The sequence below is a fragment of the Phoxinus phoxinus genome (genome assembly GCF_949152265.1).
Source record: "Phoxinus phoxinus genome assembly, chromosome: 8".
Classification (NCBI taxonomy): Eukaryota; Metazoa; Chordata; class Actinopteri; order Cypriniformes; family Leuciscidae; genus Phoxinus; species Phoxinus phoxinus.
The window spans coordinates 34946503-34965374 of NC_136883.1; the positions used below are offsets into that span (position 1 = coordinate 34946503).

The 18872-nt window shown below is 37.4% G+C and overlaps 2 protein-coding genes across 7 annotated transcripts in view; both read right to left on the bottom strand.

The window, feature by feature from the left end:
• The window catches only part of ttc9b (tetratricopeptide repeat domain 9B), a 34829-nt gene extending 29201 nt beyond the window's left edge, over positions 1–5628 (bottom strand). The window contains exon 1 of the mRNA XM_079621593.1: positions 4975–5628. Within this exon, the coding sequence (XP_079477719.1) occupies positions 4975–5419 (445 nt within the window). The 5' untranslated portion in view covers positions 5420–5628. The remainder of the gene's footprint in view (positions 1–4974) is intronic.
• Positions 5629–7129: 1501 nt separating this feature from the next.
• On the bottom strand, positions 7130–18006 carry cUnh19orf47 (chromosome Un C19orf47 homolog). Of its 6 annotated transcripts, none has more exons than XM_079621594.1 (8): positions 17857–18006; positions 14268–14355; positions 13444–13558; positions 12766–12847; positions 12497–12610; positions 11710–11859; positions 11502–11578; positions 7130–9276 (listed from the first exon to the last, which is right to left on the bottom strand). In XM_079621594.1, exons 1-8 carry the CDS (start codon positions 17873–17875, stop codon positions 8740–8742), a joined length of 1182 nt encoding a protein of 393 aa, XP_079477720.1. In that variant the 5' UTR covers positions 17876–18006; the 3' UTR covers positions 7130–8739. The 6 variants fall into 6 exon arrangements, with proteins under 6 accessions (XP_079477720.1, XP_079477722.1, XP_079477723.1 ...); XM_079621596.1 differs by having other exon boundaries at positions 7206–9276; positions 11710–11853; positions 17857–17977; XM_079621597.1 differs by having other exon boundaries at positions 7213–9273; positions 11710–11853; positions 17857–17934.
• Positions 18007–18872: the final 866 nt, after the last annotated feature.

Consider the following 18872-nt stretch of genomic DNA (forward strand, 5'->3'; position numbering starts at 1 on the left):
TTGTGACAGCCCGTGCCCCGTGTCTACTTGAGAACAACCCAGAACACAACGCAGAAAGACAAGACGGGTTACATGTATATATATATATATATATATATATATATATATATATATATATATATATATATATATATATATATATACACTTTATTCAATAAATATTATATATATACTTTATGTATATATTCAAATAGAAAACTTTTAGTTTATATTATAATTACATTCACCATATTACTGTTTTACTCTATTTTGAAAAACATGAGACTTCCTTCCAAAAACGTACCAACCCCAAACTTTTTATTTGAAAAAAAGCTCTTATTATCTTATGCAATTTAGTTTTTTTTAAAGTCACCATGAAATCATTTTTTATAATATATATATATAATGTTGCAGAATGTTTATAATAAATGATTGATCTGTGCACACATTTTTTTTTTTAATTAAGTGCATTCGTAATCTTTAAATCAAAAACGTTAACCTCCCCTCCCCCTCCAAACCACATCTGTTCTCCTATAGGACTCTGTGGAGGTCGGAGATATATGCTTTATATCCTCCAATACTGACCGCAAAGGCCCCGTCCCGAATGGCCCATGTGCACTCGAGGTCTAGTGGACTTCACAATGGCCGCCGCGCAATAGCTCTAAGGTTATGGAGTTCAAATATTGTTTTCATGCAGTTGCGAACCTCATACAAAAAGTTAAGAATGAATGAGAAGAAATTGAAAGAGTGTGTGGAGAAACCAAGTTAGCAAGGATTCATTTTGTGATATAGGCATACTCCCAGAACAGTTTTTTGTTTGTTTTCTGTTGTTCTTTGCTTAGGGGTAAAAATAAGTTTGAAACACCTTTGCAGTTAACCAACATCCCGACACCGTCCACTTGCTGAGAGCGATGTGTAGATGAACGTGAATATTCCTCTCAATAACAGAATAAACAACAGAAATAACAGCCAGAAGGATGAAATCAACTCCCAGCCGCCGACATTGTTTTTCTTTAAGTAAATTCATCTTGTTTAAAATTGCTTAGATATTAATACTGAAAAACAAGATGAAAATTTAAATAAAACGTGTCAAAACACAAGCTTGATAAAAGCACAAAAGCTGGTTTTGTGAGTAATATTAAAATAAAACCATATCCAATTCTACTCGCACTAGTATTTTTGTTTTAGTCAACTCTAATAATACATACAGCTTGAAATGATTTTATGCCGCAGTGACTTCACGCAAGCTCTCGGTTCCAGCACTTATATATCTGGCACTGCATCTGAATTAATGCAATATAAATCACTACACATTCCCAAACGTGCACTATTCCCAACATACACTATTGAAGAACATGTTAGTCAGTCTAATGAATAGTTTAGCTGTGGTCACTGGAAAGTAAATGCAAATGTGTACATGTAAAAAAGATTAGTTGACTCAACTTAACTAAGTCAAGTCATCTTGTTGCTTTGACTGAGTTAATTTGAGTCAACTTATAGTGTCAAGTTTATTACACGAATGGATGCATAAACTTGACACTATAAGTTGACTAACTCAGTCAAAGCAACAAGATGACTTGACTTAGTTAAGTTGAGTCAACTAATCTTTTTTTACAGTGAAATACATATAATATAATATTATTATTATTAATTTCTGGCTTCAGTGAAAAGCTACCCAACAGTCAGGGTGTGTGCTGGAAAAGTAAATCAGAGTTTCTGTGTATATATCTTACATAACTGCACAACCAAAAAAAAAAAGTTTCAATGTAGACATAACCCACTTAGAAATCCTGTTTGTCGTCTTGGGAATTCTCGGCTTTAGACGTGGTGTTTTGAATAAGCACGGCAAATAAACCATTCATCTTCTTGCTGTTCAGACAGATTTAGAAAACTGTACTTGGCAACATGTATTTCTTGATTTCTGTTTATCATATAAATAATGCAATAGGGTTTCCGCCTATACTTTGTTGTAAGCTATCTTCCTCACGTCTCTTTGCTCAGCCGCTTTGATATCTTCCTCTTTCAGTTGAGTTTCAGATAGAGCATTTTGTACGGTCTCTTGGTCCTGTCGAGACTGATATGACACCTTGCTGAGCCAAGACTGGCGTGTTCGCTAGCGGCGACTCAGCAGGCTTTAGAAACGAGCGCTGCAGAAGTTGCTGTGGCTGCTGAAGATGAACAATACAGATGGAAGGCCTGGCCTTGTCACAACAAACCGAGTTTAGAAGGCCCTTTCCCTCACACACACGCATACGCACACACACACACACACACACACACACACACACACACAGACAGTAGGCTATTCATTTGGCTCTATCTCTCCCCATCACCCTTTCCTCTGCAACACACAGAACAATCGCTGAGGACAGCGAGAGCAATGGGCTGATGGTCACGTGATTGTTAAACAGAACGCCATGTAGGCACAATACAGAAAGCATTTTTGCGCATTCAAAATCAGTTATGGATCAAGGGTTGTGGTGTGACACGATCATTCTGAGAACGATCTAGCATGAGAGACTTTAAACGTCGTCCAATGACCTGATAAGAGAAATCGAAGACCGAACTGGTGTGACGTCATTTTGAACAAATTCAGGCAAATATGAAGTTCATTTTTTGGAGCCAACGTTAATTTTGAAACAACTTTGACGTGGAAATCTTGTCCAGTTCAGTCCATCGAGGTCAGACGTCCACGAGTAAAAACATGAACACACTGGAGAGTCGATTTACAGTAGAAAGTGAAGCTGTACTTCTAACTGAAAGAAAGGTTTTTTCATGTTTAATACTGTAAAGCTGCATATAAATAAACGTGACCTGATTGTAGAGCCGAATTGCAGAGCTCATGCAAACATATCCACATCGCTGTGATCAGATGCTTTCTAAACGGCTGTTTACTCACCGCTGTCGTTTTTATTGTGCACTTATTTTGTTATTGAGAGGAAAGTGGCAGCATTCACATATTCATCTAAACATCGCTCTCTAAACAACTGCAAAGATGTTTCAAACTTCTTTTTACCCCTAAGTGAAGATTTTTCAAGGCCTTAAAGTCACCCAAACAGAATGGGAGATACGAATATAATTGATAAAAACTTGACGAAACACAAAACTCTGTTTGCATCCTATTGCACCTCAACGAGCCTATACAGTATGAAATGCAAAGTTCTCTCTATATTCCTGCTCACCCTCATCATGATTGCAGGAGGACAAACAAAAGGAGGTGACGGAGGGAGGGAGGGAATTCACACAAATGGAAATTTTGCAGTGGTGACTCTCTTTCACGCTTTAATGCTTCCCCCAGAGAGCCTGAGGTGTTCGCCACATTTGTGACATTCAAGCCGAACATCAAATCCAGCGCCGTGTGAGACATCAAGGGCCACACACACCAGGCATCATCACACACATCCAGATCAAGCAGATGTGCAGGAGTATTAACCAATATTCTCTCAGTGAGCAAACACAGTTGGCATCTGTGATCCGTTTTATGTTATCCCTTCTTTATCGGGAACTTTACTTTAGGTAACAATATGCATCGGTGTGTAATCACATAGAGAGGGTGTGTTTATTATAATAATGGAATATAATTTACAGATTGTAGACAACAAACGCTTGGAGAGTGTATCGGCTACACAAAGCCATAGTAAAATAATACTCAGACTATGATTTTGAAGCACCAATATGGTTTTGATTGTTTTCTCCATAAGCTTTAACTTTGAAGCTGCTTAGTTTAAAAATGTCGTTTGCTAACATGCATCAACAAAGACTAAAACTACCACAAGAAAATTAATTCACATTCTTGAAAATGTAACATTTGTTGCGGGTTTAAACATTTTTTACTTAAGGGGAATTTCAAAAAATTTCATCCACAAAACAAACAGCTTTTATACAAGAGGTAGCCTATGTTGAGTCATTAGTTGTAGAAGAGTGAAAGTCTCTTCAGGTGGCTTTATTTTTCTCAATGGATATGGAATCTTATAGAACTGACACTCCAACCTTTTACCTAATAACATCAAGAACTTGAATAAAAAATGAATAAAGAGATTAGCATACTAGGCTACGCATCAAAATAGTAGTTCACATCACGTGGTGCGTTTAATCTTCTTGCTCTCTAACATAAAAGCAACGTGACATTAAATGAACTTGGATTATTATGACACTGGCTGAATGACACTGGCTCAGGAACAATGAAGGCCAAACTGGTTGTTATAAGCGCAAACAACCCAGCAAACACAGAACGGTCCCCTAATGTTAGTATCATTTGGTATTTTCCCATACATAGGCCTATTTTCTTTTAGAACCAAATAATAACATTCTAGGTTATTTTTAGGTGGTTGTTTTTTTCATGTTTTGTTCATGTTGAATGTAAGCATAAAATAACATTCCCATGAACGTTGCAGGGTTTTTAGGCTAAAGAACGTTCCTTCATGGTTATTATTAAACGTTGCATGTGTTTTTGTGCAATGCCATATACAGAGCTCTGAAATAAGTTTAATACTGCATTTATGTTGAAATGAGATCAATCAAAACGCGTTATAACGATCATTTAAATCCCACTTTACAGCTAAAATATTAAGTCAGGGTTAACCATAGTGTGAAAAGCACAGTAAAGATATAGAGGTTTGGGGAACGTTAGAGCAACGTTACCTTAACGTTCTACAAACCAAAAACGAACGTTCCATTTCCGCTAAGAAAACTTTCCTGGCTAACCAAAAACAAACCATAAAAGAACGGTCTAAGAACCAAACACTAACGTTCTGGGAACCAGAAAATCCTGGGAAATGATTGATCGATTGTTTTCAGTCTTGTCTGTATAAAAAAACAATCGTTTTTTTTTTTTGCAGTAGAATTACATCTATATGTATATTAAAGCCCTTTATTAGCCCCCTGGTCCTCTATAGCTTCCAACACCTTCACTTTATCAACAGCATCTCAAAGTGTCTTGAGCCTCATGCAACCTCCAGCGATCGCTTCAGAACAATGGCCGTTCCCGAGTCTCACCTGTCAGGCTGTCGTAGCACTCGATCTCGGTGCTCTCCACCGCTCTCCTCTGCTCTTCTGTCAGCTTGGCAGCGGCTTGGTTGAGGAGGTTCACCTCGGATCCGGTGGTCCCGTCGACGACGTGAACCCCTTTCAGTTGCAGCAGTGCCCTGTGATATTTCCCAATAGCTTCCCGGAATTTCTTCTCTTTGTAGCATCGGTGACCCTCCACTTTGAAGTCGATTGCTTTCTGTATTTTCGCCTCCATATCCATCTCCGCGCCGCCGACGCGATACCCTCCGCCGTCCCCACCCGCCGCCGCCGCCAGACTGCGGCCCCCAGCCTCCGGGTAGCTCTTCAGGCTCTTGATCGAGTGCTGCTTCGCTTCCATCTCGCTCAGGAAGCCATGCTGGTCCGACACGGGTGCCTGTGTTCGCTTTAAGGGCTGGAGCAGCGTGCTGTGCATAAAGGATGCGAGCCAAACGAGCGGCGAAAAACACAGGCGCGACCGGATAGTAGGAAGTAAATACAACACTAAAGATTCCCGGCTGTAAAACGCGTTAAAAGAGACAAAGAACTTTAAACATATAGATGAAGGGTGTCTCTGGTAACGTGGAGGAGATGCTGGAGGAGGAGGAGGAGGAGGACTCGTGCCGCCGGCCAGAGCAGCTTCAGCACCACAGACAGCGACAACGAGAGCGAGGCATTATGGGAAGGATTTAATCGTGGGGAGATGATGCTGCTACTGGTGGATCACGAGTACATTAAAGAGGAGCGGTAAATCTACATGCGTAAAGCCAAACATGAATTTTAAAAATGCAAAGGCTGCCCATCTTTACGGCATTATCGTTAAAAAGCTAAAGCGAGGCAATCTAGCTCATCTGGTAACTGTGTGAGGATGGTAGCTGGTTGATCAAACATGTAATAAAAATATTTGTAAAAAAAAGCGCCAACCACATTAAGATGGTATGACCAACTGGTTTGTAGCTGGTTCGCTATATAGTTTGCACCATTAGACCTGGAAAAAAAAGGCATGTAAAATGTGCCCTTAAATTGTCTTCCAGATCAAAGTGGAATTAATCTCCAGGGAGCTTGAATGATTCATTTTCCTGGCGAAACACCCAGGTCTGCTGAAGCTGGAGAGAAAATGTACTATACACATCTAAAGGCTGAATTGTTGCGTATCCAAAAGATACCATTACTTTGCTTTAATCTATTACCAGCAACATAAAAATACAAGTTAATCGTTTTGGTGTAGTAATGCATTGTAATTAATAACAGCCTAAATGAAAACACAGAGTCAGCATTAAGAGCCAAATGTTGAACAGTGATGAACTGCTGAAGTCGTTTCACACACAAGCGCTTGTGTAGTCCTCACCATCTGTCATTTACTAGAGCATGCATTAAACACACTTCAGTGCAATGCTTTCTTGCAAGCACATCAGTTTCGACTCATCTATCCTTTCATTTTGGAGGAACTATAAAAAAAATATATTGTCATTATCTCTATAGTGACCTTCATCAAACTAATTATGCAGTAAATGTCTTAAAGGGACAGATCCCCAAAAAATGAAAATTCTGTCACTAATTACTCACCCTTACAAACACGTACAAATTTTATTAATCTTTGGACATTTAATTTGTGTTCCGAAGATTAATTAAATTGTTACTTGTTTGTAACGTCATGAGGATGAGTAATTAATGACATTTGTATTTTTAGGTGGAATATCTCTTTAAACGCTTTCAAACGTTTATATCGCCGATCAGTCCTCTTCGGTAACACTTTACAATAAGGTTCATTTATTAAACATTATTTAATGTATTAACTAACATGAACAATACATTTGTTACAGTATTTATGAATCTTTGTTAATGTTAGTTAATATGAATAAAGCTGTTCATTGTTTGTTCATGTTAGTTCACAGTGCATTAACTCATGTTAACAAGATTTTAATAAAGTATTAGTAAATGTCGAAATTAACATTAACAAAGATGAATAAATGCTGTATAAGTGCAGTTCATTATTAGTTAACGTTAACTAATGTAGTTAACTAATGAACCTTATTGTAAAGTGTTACCGTTTCTTCCATTGTGAAATGTACTCAAATTCAGATTATAATGACAGCCCTTCAAACCACCAAGATACAATAATAAATATGTAACTATAATATGCTCTAAAACCCAGTTAAATTTATATATTAATGCATTTCACATGACATTTGAAAAATAAAAGAAACCATTCCATTTTTTTTCTGTTTTATCATTTTATATTCAATCCATTCCAAAAACAAATAATCTTAATATTTTATAAACTTACCCAGTTAAAATGTTTTCTCAGTTATTATTCCTTAAACAATCTAACTTAAATTCTGCATTTGAGATGCTTCAACTTAAAATATTTATAAAAACAGAGGAAACATGATATAAAACACAGAAAGTGAAGGTGAATACCTATTATAACAGGATGAGTAGTGGATACTGTACAAAACGTACACAAAACACAAGGGTCCGCACCTCCACGTGTGTTGCTTGGCAACAGCATGCGATCACCAATGCTATATTTGCTCTGCTCGTCCAGGTAACACTGACTTAACATCACAAATTTCCGTCATGTGGCATTTCAAATGCGGAAATTTGATAGCAGAGGCTCTTTTACACACTGACTGTGTGATTTCAAGCAAAGTAACAGTTGTGGTCATAAAGGGGCGGTCACACGACACTTAAATTCTAATCATATGCATGCGAATGTGGGAGAAGTTTTACATTTTGTGGCATTTAAAAGCCCAACTTTGGGGAACATGATCCTTAGAATTTGTATGGTAAAGACATGCTACGTCACAGCGAGACCTCTTAGCTGATCGCAAGGAACACGAACGTTAAAGCTGCAGTTATGCAGTAGATATGTGTATGCATATTTATATATCACTTGTTAAATATTGAAAAAAAAAAATTTAAGTCCAGTGTGACCACAGCTTAATGCGCATTAATGGCGATACGCACATGATCAGTTAAGCCATTAAAAGGCTTTTTCTGATCCTTTAAGTTAAAGGGATAGGTTAGCAAATTCTGTCATCATTTACCCAGCCTCATGTCCAAACCTGTATGACTTATTTTCTTTTTGTTCTGCAGAAGTTTGTTGATAACCAAATCATTTAAGTGTCCACTATTTGATCAACAAAAATACATTTCTTAAACATCTTTTGTTCCACAGAAGGAAGTCAGTCAGAGTTTTGAAATGAGTAAATGGGCGAGTAAATGATGACAATAGTCATTATTAGGTGAACTATCTCTTTAAAAAGGTAAGAGGATGGTTGAACATGAGCTTTCTTCATGGAGGAATTGGAGGTGTTTGTGGTAAACAGAGCACATGCGTTCACTTGCGTCTCTTGGCTACTCTAGTAAAAAAAAAAAGGATATTTCGAGCATTTGATGCTGGGTGCCATGCATTTAAAAATCTTCATTATAAACTCCTTTAATGTGGGAAAATGTTTCACTCACAGGGGCGCAGGAGAGTAGCTATTAAAGTAGGAGAGCAGGATAAAGAACGATTCCTACAACCCAAAATAAGATTTGTCCACACACACTGACATATAACATATTGCAGCCGTCCCTCTTTGTCCCCTAATATCATAATCATAACACTTAATGAGGTACAGCATATCGACTTCCCAATCCATCAAGAGTGGTCCTAGAGTTTCTCCACTCACTCAAATGGAAATTCAGGTGGGTTTTAGGTTATAAAAGGAGCAAGCAGGATAAAAAGGGGTGCCATCTTCAGTTTGTCCATTAGTTTTTCCGGGTGCCCAGCCTCTTAAACACACTGACCGCCCCAGCGTCCATCTGAGCCCCGTGAGTGTCACCTGTGCTGCTACTGACCTTAGGGCTGGCCAGAGCGAAGCTGCCCTGAGCTTTGCTTCTGCTACTCGTGACTCGACTGTCCTGCGTGTCTGCAGGCTGACTGACTAGAGGAGTAGAGGAGGTAGGCTTGACTGACGGGGCTTTTCCCAGTCTCTGCAGCACACCCAGTTTAGGTGTCCCCTCCAGGATGGAGGAGGAGGTAGAGGATATGGGTGCTGTGCCTTCAGATGGGGGGAGTTTGTACTTGGCACCCAGTCGACGCAGAGTGAGAGGTTTTGATTTGGTGTTTACAGTCTCTTTTTTAGAAGAAGGTGGGAGTCGTTTGAGGACGCCGGCATACTGCAGCACTGAGCCTTCCTCATCGCTTTCATTGTCCTCGAAGGAGTCAGTGACATTAACGGCCTTCACTCCACCCTCTTCATCCTCCTCTGCCTCACCTAGTCGGCTAAACACACCTGTTGGCTGCTGCACAACAAGAGACAGGAAGACAACGATGCAAAGAAATCAGGAGTTATTGGTTGAAACACTTTATAATTAGTTCTTAATGTACGAATGAACAACAAATAATACTCTTCTGAATACCTTATTCGATAATGGCTTTCTACATGGAATGGAATTCTACATCATAAAATAATATTATGGGATGAAAAATATCCCATATACAGAGGCAGACATAGTCCTCGTGTTTGCTGGATAGCAGCTGATCCAGGGGTTAGCATATTACACATAAACCTCTAAAATCACTACGCTATAAAAATAATAATGTGTGTGTGAAGTGAATGAGTGTAAACAACATGTATGAGTGAGAAGTGAAAAGTGAGCACGGCACGAACGCAAATATAAAGCTGCATTGCCGTCTCTCAGAAATCAGACCTTTGTCAAGAGTAATATCAGATAAAATACATATTCTACTATTTGATATGTCTATTTAAATGTTGTAAACTTTGTATGAAATGACACAAAATACATTTCCCCGTCTCACGCTCTCCCAGAGCCAGTAAGCATTATATATTCGTTCAAATTTGCATTTACAAGCATAGTAAAAGATAGCAATTTTCAAACACTGAATATTTTCTTTCTACTTCCATTTTATATAATCATCTATTTTTATACAGAGTCCTATTATTTGAGGTTGTGGATAACTGCCTTGACATAACTCTGTACACACAGTATGGGGAGGGGAGATAGATTTCCCCCCTTTTATTTACAAGGGCTTTATGTATAATTCAGAAACACTTGATATTAGCGACACCGGTGGTCGTTGAGCAACCAACGAATTGTTGTTTGGGTAAAAAGAAGTTGGAAATACCCTTAACAAACACAAATACCATTCACTCTGCTGAGAGCAATGTTTTTTAGATTAATATGTAAAAATATCCTGCACACTTTACTCTCAATAACAAAATAAACAACAAAAAAGACAGCGGTGAGTAAACAGCAGTTACAAAAGCATCTGATCATAGCGATGTGGATGTTTGCACCAGCTCGGCATCATGTCAGCAGATGAGGTCATTAAAATGACACTATTATGATAGTTTGAATATAGTATATTTGAGACTATAGACTATATAGATCTGGCTATGTGTAAGAATATAGTTTGAATGAATCTCTTTACAGTGCATCACAGCACAGAATGGCTCTTTCAGCATTATCCCGAACATTAAGAATTCATGTCATGTGTCACTGAACAGAAGAGAGGCTCTCGGGAGCGTAAACGTCACATGCTTTTGATTTTCCCAGCAAAAACGACCAGAAATCCTCACATAAAAATAACTCTACAGGCTTTCATAGACAAGCTAGGAAGTTGGGGAAGGTCTCGGTTGATTATGAATTCACTTTTCTAACTTTAGTTAGTGTGTATTGTTGCTGTTTGACAACATCTGCAAAGTTATGATGCTCAAAGTTTAAACCGAAGGGAGATATTTTATTTTAAAGAAATCACTTTTTGAGGACTACAACAAATGGTTGGTAGGAACTACACGACATTCCTCGGGGGTTGGTGACATCACCAACGCTAAAATTTACATAAACGCCGCCCCCGGAACACGATTTATAGTTTATCAAGACAGAATATGCTAATCAATGACTAGAAGATAACTACACATAAGCTACATAAATTCATTAACAAACCATTCAGAAATGTTGTCTGCATGTTTTCACTTCTTCTAGAGTCTCCGGTTTAAACATAAAAGGCTAAACGTTTTTGACATTTTGACATCAGTGCATGTGTGTGTGAGGTAAAAGGACAAGAGCTCTCTTAGCTCCGCCCCCTGTGCCGGGAGCAGCAGCTCATTTGCATTTAAAAGGACCGACATCACCCTCAAAAAGTGACAACTTTAACATAATATATGAAAATAGGGGGTATTTTGAGCTGAAACTTCACACACACACCTAAGGACATCAAAGACTTATTTTACATCTTGTGAAAAGGGCATTATACCCCCCCTTTAAAGTTTTGTTACAAGCTGTTCACTCATTGGCAGTAAAAAAAGAGATTAATACATTAAAATTATTACACATAGCTCGTTTAAAATTTTGCAATGATGTAAAAAATAATATTGTTTCATGAGACCCAATACAGATTTACAGAGTCAATAAACAACAATGTGTGCAATAAAGAGAAAACAATTCTCAGTGATTTGTGCTCTCTTGTTTATCTGATAGGCAAAATCAACACATCAATTGCTCACCTTATTGGCTGTGACGGTGTCAGTCTTAGACTCTGCCCCAAGTCTGTCAAACACTGAAGTACGCTTTAAAATCTTAGCTGTGGCAATGAAAGGGAAGATGATAAGATTAAATCAATCTCATCTGTACCAACTGCAAATTTCAGTTAGAGATGTCTAATTTAATATCATATCAGCTCTAAGCCTCAACAAATATACTATGTCAGGGCACCTTTCTTGGCCTGCTGTGCCAGGATGCGTCGGGTGCGATCGGTCGTGCCTTTTGGCATGTTTATGATATATTTCCCCTCCATTTCTCTAGTGACTCGCCGGCGCTTCTTTTGCAACCCATTTTCTTCTGCTGGCTTGCTGGGAACTAAAACTGGGAAAGTTTTAAATCATCCCATTCCATTTAAAGAGTTCATCCAAACTCATCTACTCTACTGTTCAAAGGCTTGGGGTCAATGCATTTTTTTAAAGAAAGAAAAAAGAAAGGAAGGAAGAAAGAAAGATGCATTAAATTGATCAAAAGTGAAATATTTAAAATAAATGTAAATACTTTTCCATTGTTTCAAGTTTTCAAATAAATGTTGATTATTTGAACTTTAATTTTCAGGATTCATCAACAATCCTAAAAATAAAATGTATCACGGTTTCCACAAATATATTAAGCAGCAGCTTCTAACATTGAAAATAATTAGAAATATTTCTTGAGCATCAAATCAACATATTAGAATGAGACAATCACATAAATTACATTTAAATAGAAAACAGTTATTTAAAATTATACTAATATTCCCACAATATTACTGTTTGTACTGTATTTTGATCAAATAAATGCATCCTTGGTGAACATAAAAGACATCTGACCAACCCCAATTTTTTGAACAATAGTGTAAATAATAAATAGTAATTTCAGTGTCCTGTAATAATCTGAGCAGTTAAAGACTAGCAAGGTGCATTCACTAAACCCTTGACTGACATATCTACTGATGTACATAAAGTTCAATGACAGGTACCTGGTTTGGCACTGGCGTTGGAGACCGTCACTGATATCCGGTTGTCAGGGCGCCGGGCAGGAGTGTTTGGTGGGGAGTCCCGACTCAGAGCATTGGCAATCATGCGTGTGGCAGCTGTCAGAGTAACATGAACATTACCAGAGCTACAGCTTCAGCCCATTCAGACAAAGATAAATCACTCCCTGTATGAGCAACCAGTAAAGAACTGCAGGGAAACTGTAAATTAAGGACATGTATATGCAAAACAACTTAATACTTCAAACACTTACGAGTGTTAGCGGTACGTCTCAGCTCAGCCTGTACACTAGTTTGTCCCGCCGTAATGGCCTCAGTTGCCATTTTACACATATCCTGTATTAAGAGAAAGGTAGAGTAGTTCACATTCAGAATAATGAAGCATGCCAAACTTTAGTGGGCAACAAATACTGATACCAATATCTAGAGACCAGGGTTTCTGATTGCTGCTGATTTATGTACTACTATATTATTATTATATCTTTTTTATTCCAAATTGACATTTAAAAATTCAATCTATTAATAATTACATCTGTAAATATTGGAACACTTACGTTGTCAAAAATAACAATGTCAAAAATATTGGCAAATTTATTAGGGTTTTACTAAAATAACTATTTCACTTTTTGAAACATTTACAGACGCAAATACAAGTTAAACTCAAAAATTAGAATATCATGCAAAAGTTAATTTCAGTAATTCAACTTAAAAGGTGAAACTAATATATTATATAGACTCATTACATGCAAAGTGAGATATTTCAAGCCTTTATTTGTTATAATTTTGATGATTATGGCTTACAGCTTATGAAACCCCAAATTCTAAATTAGAATATTGTGAAAAGGTTTTCATAAGTAATAAATTAACTTTTGTACGATATTCAAATTTTTCCGCGTTTCACCTGTACTTCAAAATCCAGCATTTGCACCAACCTGTCTATACACTTGCTTTGCATGTTTGAGAATAGCTATGATGTCCCCGATGACTGAGATTCCCAAGTCCATCATTATTTCTTTACTGAGGTCCATGAGCATGTTTTTCTGAATCCTAGAGAGAGAAAAAAAGGTACTTTGAGACATTTACAGCTTCCAGTTGTGTTCAGAATTTTGTTTGTTCACATTTCAGAGCAGACCAGATCCTGACCTTTCAAAATGGTGAAAAACATCCAGCAAATTAAAGCACACATAAGCAGACTGAGATCAATCCTTTTTTGAACATCCTCTTAAAAACAGGTGGGGTTGGGGGTAGTAATGCATTACAAGTAATTTTCTAAGTCACAAGTAACTCATTACTTATAAATTTACAACAAAAAATCTGAGTTACTTTTTCAAATAAGTAATGCAAGCTGTTTTCCCATGTACTATTGACTGACAGCTCTCCTGTTCTGTCCCCATGTTGAGAAAAATCAGGAGTAAGTGCAGAGGAGTTGTGTGTGAACATGATGGGTTTTGTAGCTTAAGACTAAATGCATACATGCTTTTACTCATCTCACTTGCACAACACACAGATTCAGTATTCCTCAAAATGAATAAAAAAAATGATCAAACAAACAAGCAAGCCCAGCTGAAAAAAAAGTTATGCTAAAGTAATGTAACATTACTTTCCATAAAATTTAAATAAGTAACAGTTCATTTTAAGGGGGTAATGCAATATTGTAACACATTACTTTTAAAACATGAGACATTACTTTTAACTTCCCCAACAGGTGTACATATGTTCATGATCACTACATTAAAAGGCAATCATTTGTTTTTACCTGTTATCAACAAATGACACGGCATAGTTGACAGCCAGTCCAGGGGGGATCCCAGCATCTTTGAAGAACTGGATCCATTCTGATGTGGCTAAAGCACCAAGGAAAACACCGTGATTATTTACATCATGAAAAATTTTAATTCACAATTTGTCTCTCAAATGACGCACTATACAGATACACTTACTTAACCGTGTAGTGTATGAATTTTATAAGGAGACTGATATAGCACCTCCCTATCAGCTACGTGAGGAAAACTGCGACAGTTAAGTGCATAAAGTGTCCAAAAACTCCACACTTGGTTTTTACAGTTAATTAAATGCATAAATATCCAAATGCATGGATATTTAGTGCACTTTTTCTTTTTGGATATTTTAAGTGTGAACATACTAATCGCAGTATATACAGTCATGGCCAAAATTGTTGGCACCCCTGGTAAATATGATCAAAACTGGCTGTAAAAAATAAATCTGCATTGTTTATCCTTTTGATCTTTCATTCAAAAAATTGCCAAAATTCTAACCTTTCATTGAAGCAAGAGAATTGAAAGTGGGGCTAAATCACATTATGAAATAAATGTTTTTCTCCAAAACACGTTGGCCACAATTATTGGCACCCTTTTATTAAATACTTTTTGCAACCTCCTTTTGCCAAGATAACAGCTCTGAGTTTTCTCCTATAATGCCGGATGAGTTTGGAGAACACCTGACGAGATCAGAGACCATTCCTCCATACAGAATCTCTTCAGATCCTGCAGATTCCCAGATCCATGTTGGTGCTTCTTCTCTTCAGTTCAGCCCACTCATTTTCTATAGGGTTCAGGCCAGGGACTGGGATGGCCATTGCAGATCTTGGTTTTGTGCTCAGTGACCCATTTTTGTTTTGATTTTGATATTTGTTTTTGGATCACTGTCCTGTTGGAAGATCCAAACATGGCCCGTTATAAGATTTCTAGCACAGTCTGTTTGGTTTCTATTTTTTATCTGTTGGTATTTGATCCAATACATGATGCCATGTATCTGAACAAGATGTCCAGGACCTCTGCTGTATATTTAATGCTCTGGGTCTAATTTTCTGCCAGAGTATTTCATTTTACACATGGGGTACTTTTTTATCCCTGTGTGCACCAAACCCATCTTAAGTGTTTGCTGCCAAAAAAGCTATTTTTTTGTTTCATCTGACCATAGAACCCGTCCCGTTTGAAGTGCCAGTAGTGTCCGGTACTTTTCAAACGTTCTATGGACAGAGGAACCAAAAAAATAGCTTTTTTGGCAGCAAACACTTAAGATGGGTTTGGTGCACACAGGGATAAAAAAGTACCCCATGTGTAAAATGAAATACTCTGCTGTATCTTTACTGCTGTGGGCCTAATTTTCTGCCAGAGGTCCTGGACATCTTGTTCAGATACATGACATCATGGATTGGATCAAATACCAACAGATAAAAAATAGAAACCAAACAGCCGGGGCTAGAAATCTTATAACGGGCCATGTTTGGATCTTCCAACAGGACAGTGATCCAAAAACAAATATCAAAATCAAAACAAAAATGGGTCACTGAGCACAAAACCAAGATCTGCAATGGCCATCCCAGTCCCTGGCCTGAACCCTATAGAAAATGAGTGGACTGAACTGAAGAGAAGAAGCACCAACATGGATCTGGGAATCTGAAGAGATTCTGTGTGGAGGAATGGTCTCTGATCTCGTCAGGTGTTCTCCAAACTCATCCGGCATTATAGGAGAAAACTCAGAGCTGTTATCTTGGCAAAAGGAGGTTGCAAAAAGTATTTAATAAAAGGGTGCCAATAATTGTGGCCAACGTGTTTTGGAGAAAAACATTTATTTCATAATGTGATTTAGCCCCACTTTCAATTCTCTTGCTTCAATGAAAGGTTAGAATTTTGGCAATTTTTTGAATGAAAGATCAAAAGGATAAACAATGCAGATTTATTTTTTACAGCCAGTTTTGATCATATTTACCAGGGGTGCCAACAATTTTGGCCATGACTGTATACACAATAAAACAGTATAGATCAGTGCATATGCAAACTGGGATGCACCTAATGAGAAATGTGTGCATTTTTTTAATATTACAAATGACTGTAAATGAAAGCAATTTTATTTGTTTAGCATGGCTTTTAGATGTTAGACTACTATGCCTATTTATCTGTCAGATAGCTGTTTAATGTCTCAGAGGAAAGCATTGATGAATTTGCAGATAAAAAAATGTATATATTATTTTATTGCACAGATTGAGAATTTATTTTATTTAGCATATTTGGCATTAATTGGATGACACGCTGTGTGTTTTCATATGGTTATGGAAAAACACACTTCAAACGGTAAAAATAGGAACAGAAAAACAATTATATGGGGCAAAACTAAAAAAAAAAAAATCGGTGTATACCCAACTCAACATAGAAAAGAGGTCAGCAGCATATAGGATATGAACTACAAAGAGAGAACACATGGTCAGCCAGAGCAGCTGCATGGGTGTTATTTTTAAAGCTGTGAGTCTAGTGTCAGTAACTGAAGGCCATTCACAAGCTTAAAGGGACAGTTCACCCAAAAACTCATTTACTCACCCTCAAGTTTCTCAAACCTATATGAATTTCTTTCTTCTGCTCAACACATAAGATATTTTAAAGAATGTTTGTAACTAAACAACTCTTGGGATCCCACTGACATCCATAGTATTTTTTTTTTTCATACTATGGAAGTCAATGGGGTCCATCAACTGTATGGTTACCCATATTCTTAAAAATATTTTATTTTGTGTTCAGCAGAAGAAAGAAACTCATACAGGTTTTGAAACAACTTGAGGGTGAATAAAGGAGGACAGAATTTCTTTAATAATTCGTTACATTTATATAACGCTTTTTCTGAGACCTAGACATAGAATGGGTAACAAAACTAGCTGCATAGATAGTCAAAACAATTATTGAACCAAAAATAAACTATAAGAGGTCTAAGGTTTTATTTCTATTTAGGATTAATGTCAGTCGTATTACTGGTCCACTCCACACTATATTCTAAACCTGGCTGAAATCCACCTAATAGGCAATGGTTTGCTGGTCTTAGTTGATCTCAAAGACTGACCAAGCTGGTTTAGCTGGTCAGAAAGCTGGTCTCACTTTTACTCATACAGAAAGGCACAATTATTTTAAGGGAATTGTTCTAGACATTCTTTAAAAAACTACTAACAGTCACTAATAATCAGGCTAACATATAGCCTTACATTATGTCTATTACAAAAATGCCCATTAACAGTGTACACTACTAAACCTCACAACACAAACATAGTTTACTCTATTCGCTAATAAGATATATTAAAGCAAGTTTGAGGGATATAAATAGCATATGAATAGGAATGTTGTGTAAAAACGAGACAATAGTAATACAGCGCGGGGCCCGCTTCATTGATCCCTGCCGCTGTTATTGCGCTTTAGCCCTTCGTGAAGACCAAACGTAAACCTCTCCAGGCCATTCCCCTCTGAGTGTCCCACCACAGAAAGCTAAATAATGATTTAAGCCGCTTTATGGACCTGTACAGTCACCTTATTCCAAAAATAAGGGTCATTTATTTCTCTTACCTGTTGTGACGGTCGCCATCTTGCCAGGGAAAAACCGACGCGTTGCGGAAATCTAGTGACGTCACATCCTCTCCGTCTTCGGAATGAATCGGCTGACCGGAATGTTCCGAATGAACTGAGCAATCACTGGCTCCAAAACATGTTTTATTAACCGTTTTGTTGCTCCAGTGGGTCAATTTGTGTGCAGTACAACTGGAAGGTTGTTATTAAGTGGAATTTCCAATGACAACCTCAGTCGCCTTTCATTACAGGGAAAAGAGATGCAATGCAAGTTAATGGTGTCCTTCTGTCTTACTCATCTCTTTTTCATTTTCACTTTGTGAAAGAAAGTCTTACGGCTTTATAAACAACAAAATGGTAAGTAAATGATGATAATACTGTTAAAAAAAAATTGGGTGAACTATTATCTCTGATTTTATAACTCAATGTGCTGTTTCTATTGTATCCACTAGATGGCGGTAAAAGCTCATTAATAACATATCTGACCCTGAACGACAAAATCAGTCACATGGGTAACATTTTTTACATTGAGATTTATACACCATCTGAAAGCTGAATAAATAAGTTTTCCATTGACGTATAGTTTGTTATGATTTTTGGCCGAGATACAACTATTTGAAAATCTGGAATCTGAGGGTGCAAAAAAATCGAAACATTGAGAAAATCGCCTTTAAAGTTGTCCATTTATGTTTGCGATTTTGATCTTTACTTAAAGGGCACCTATTATGGAATTTTGAAATTTACCTTTCATGTAGTGTGTAACATAGATCTAAGTGAACAAAAACATCCTGCAAAGTTTGAAATATGAAAGTGCACCGTATATAAAGTTATTGTCTTTCAAAAGTGAGAGTCGACTCTGAGTCATTTTTATGAATCGTTAGAAGACCGAAGCTTTTTCTCTGACTAGATGACGTCAACTTGTCAAGTTATTTGAATACGATACGCCCACTTATTGCGCTCCAAGGCAAACTTGAAAACGTCATGGCGACGAGACGCTGTGTTCTGAAGTTCTCAAA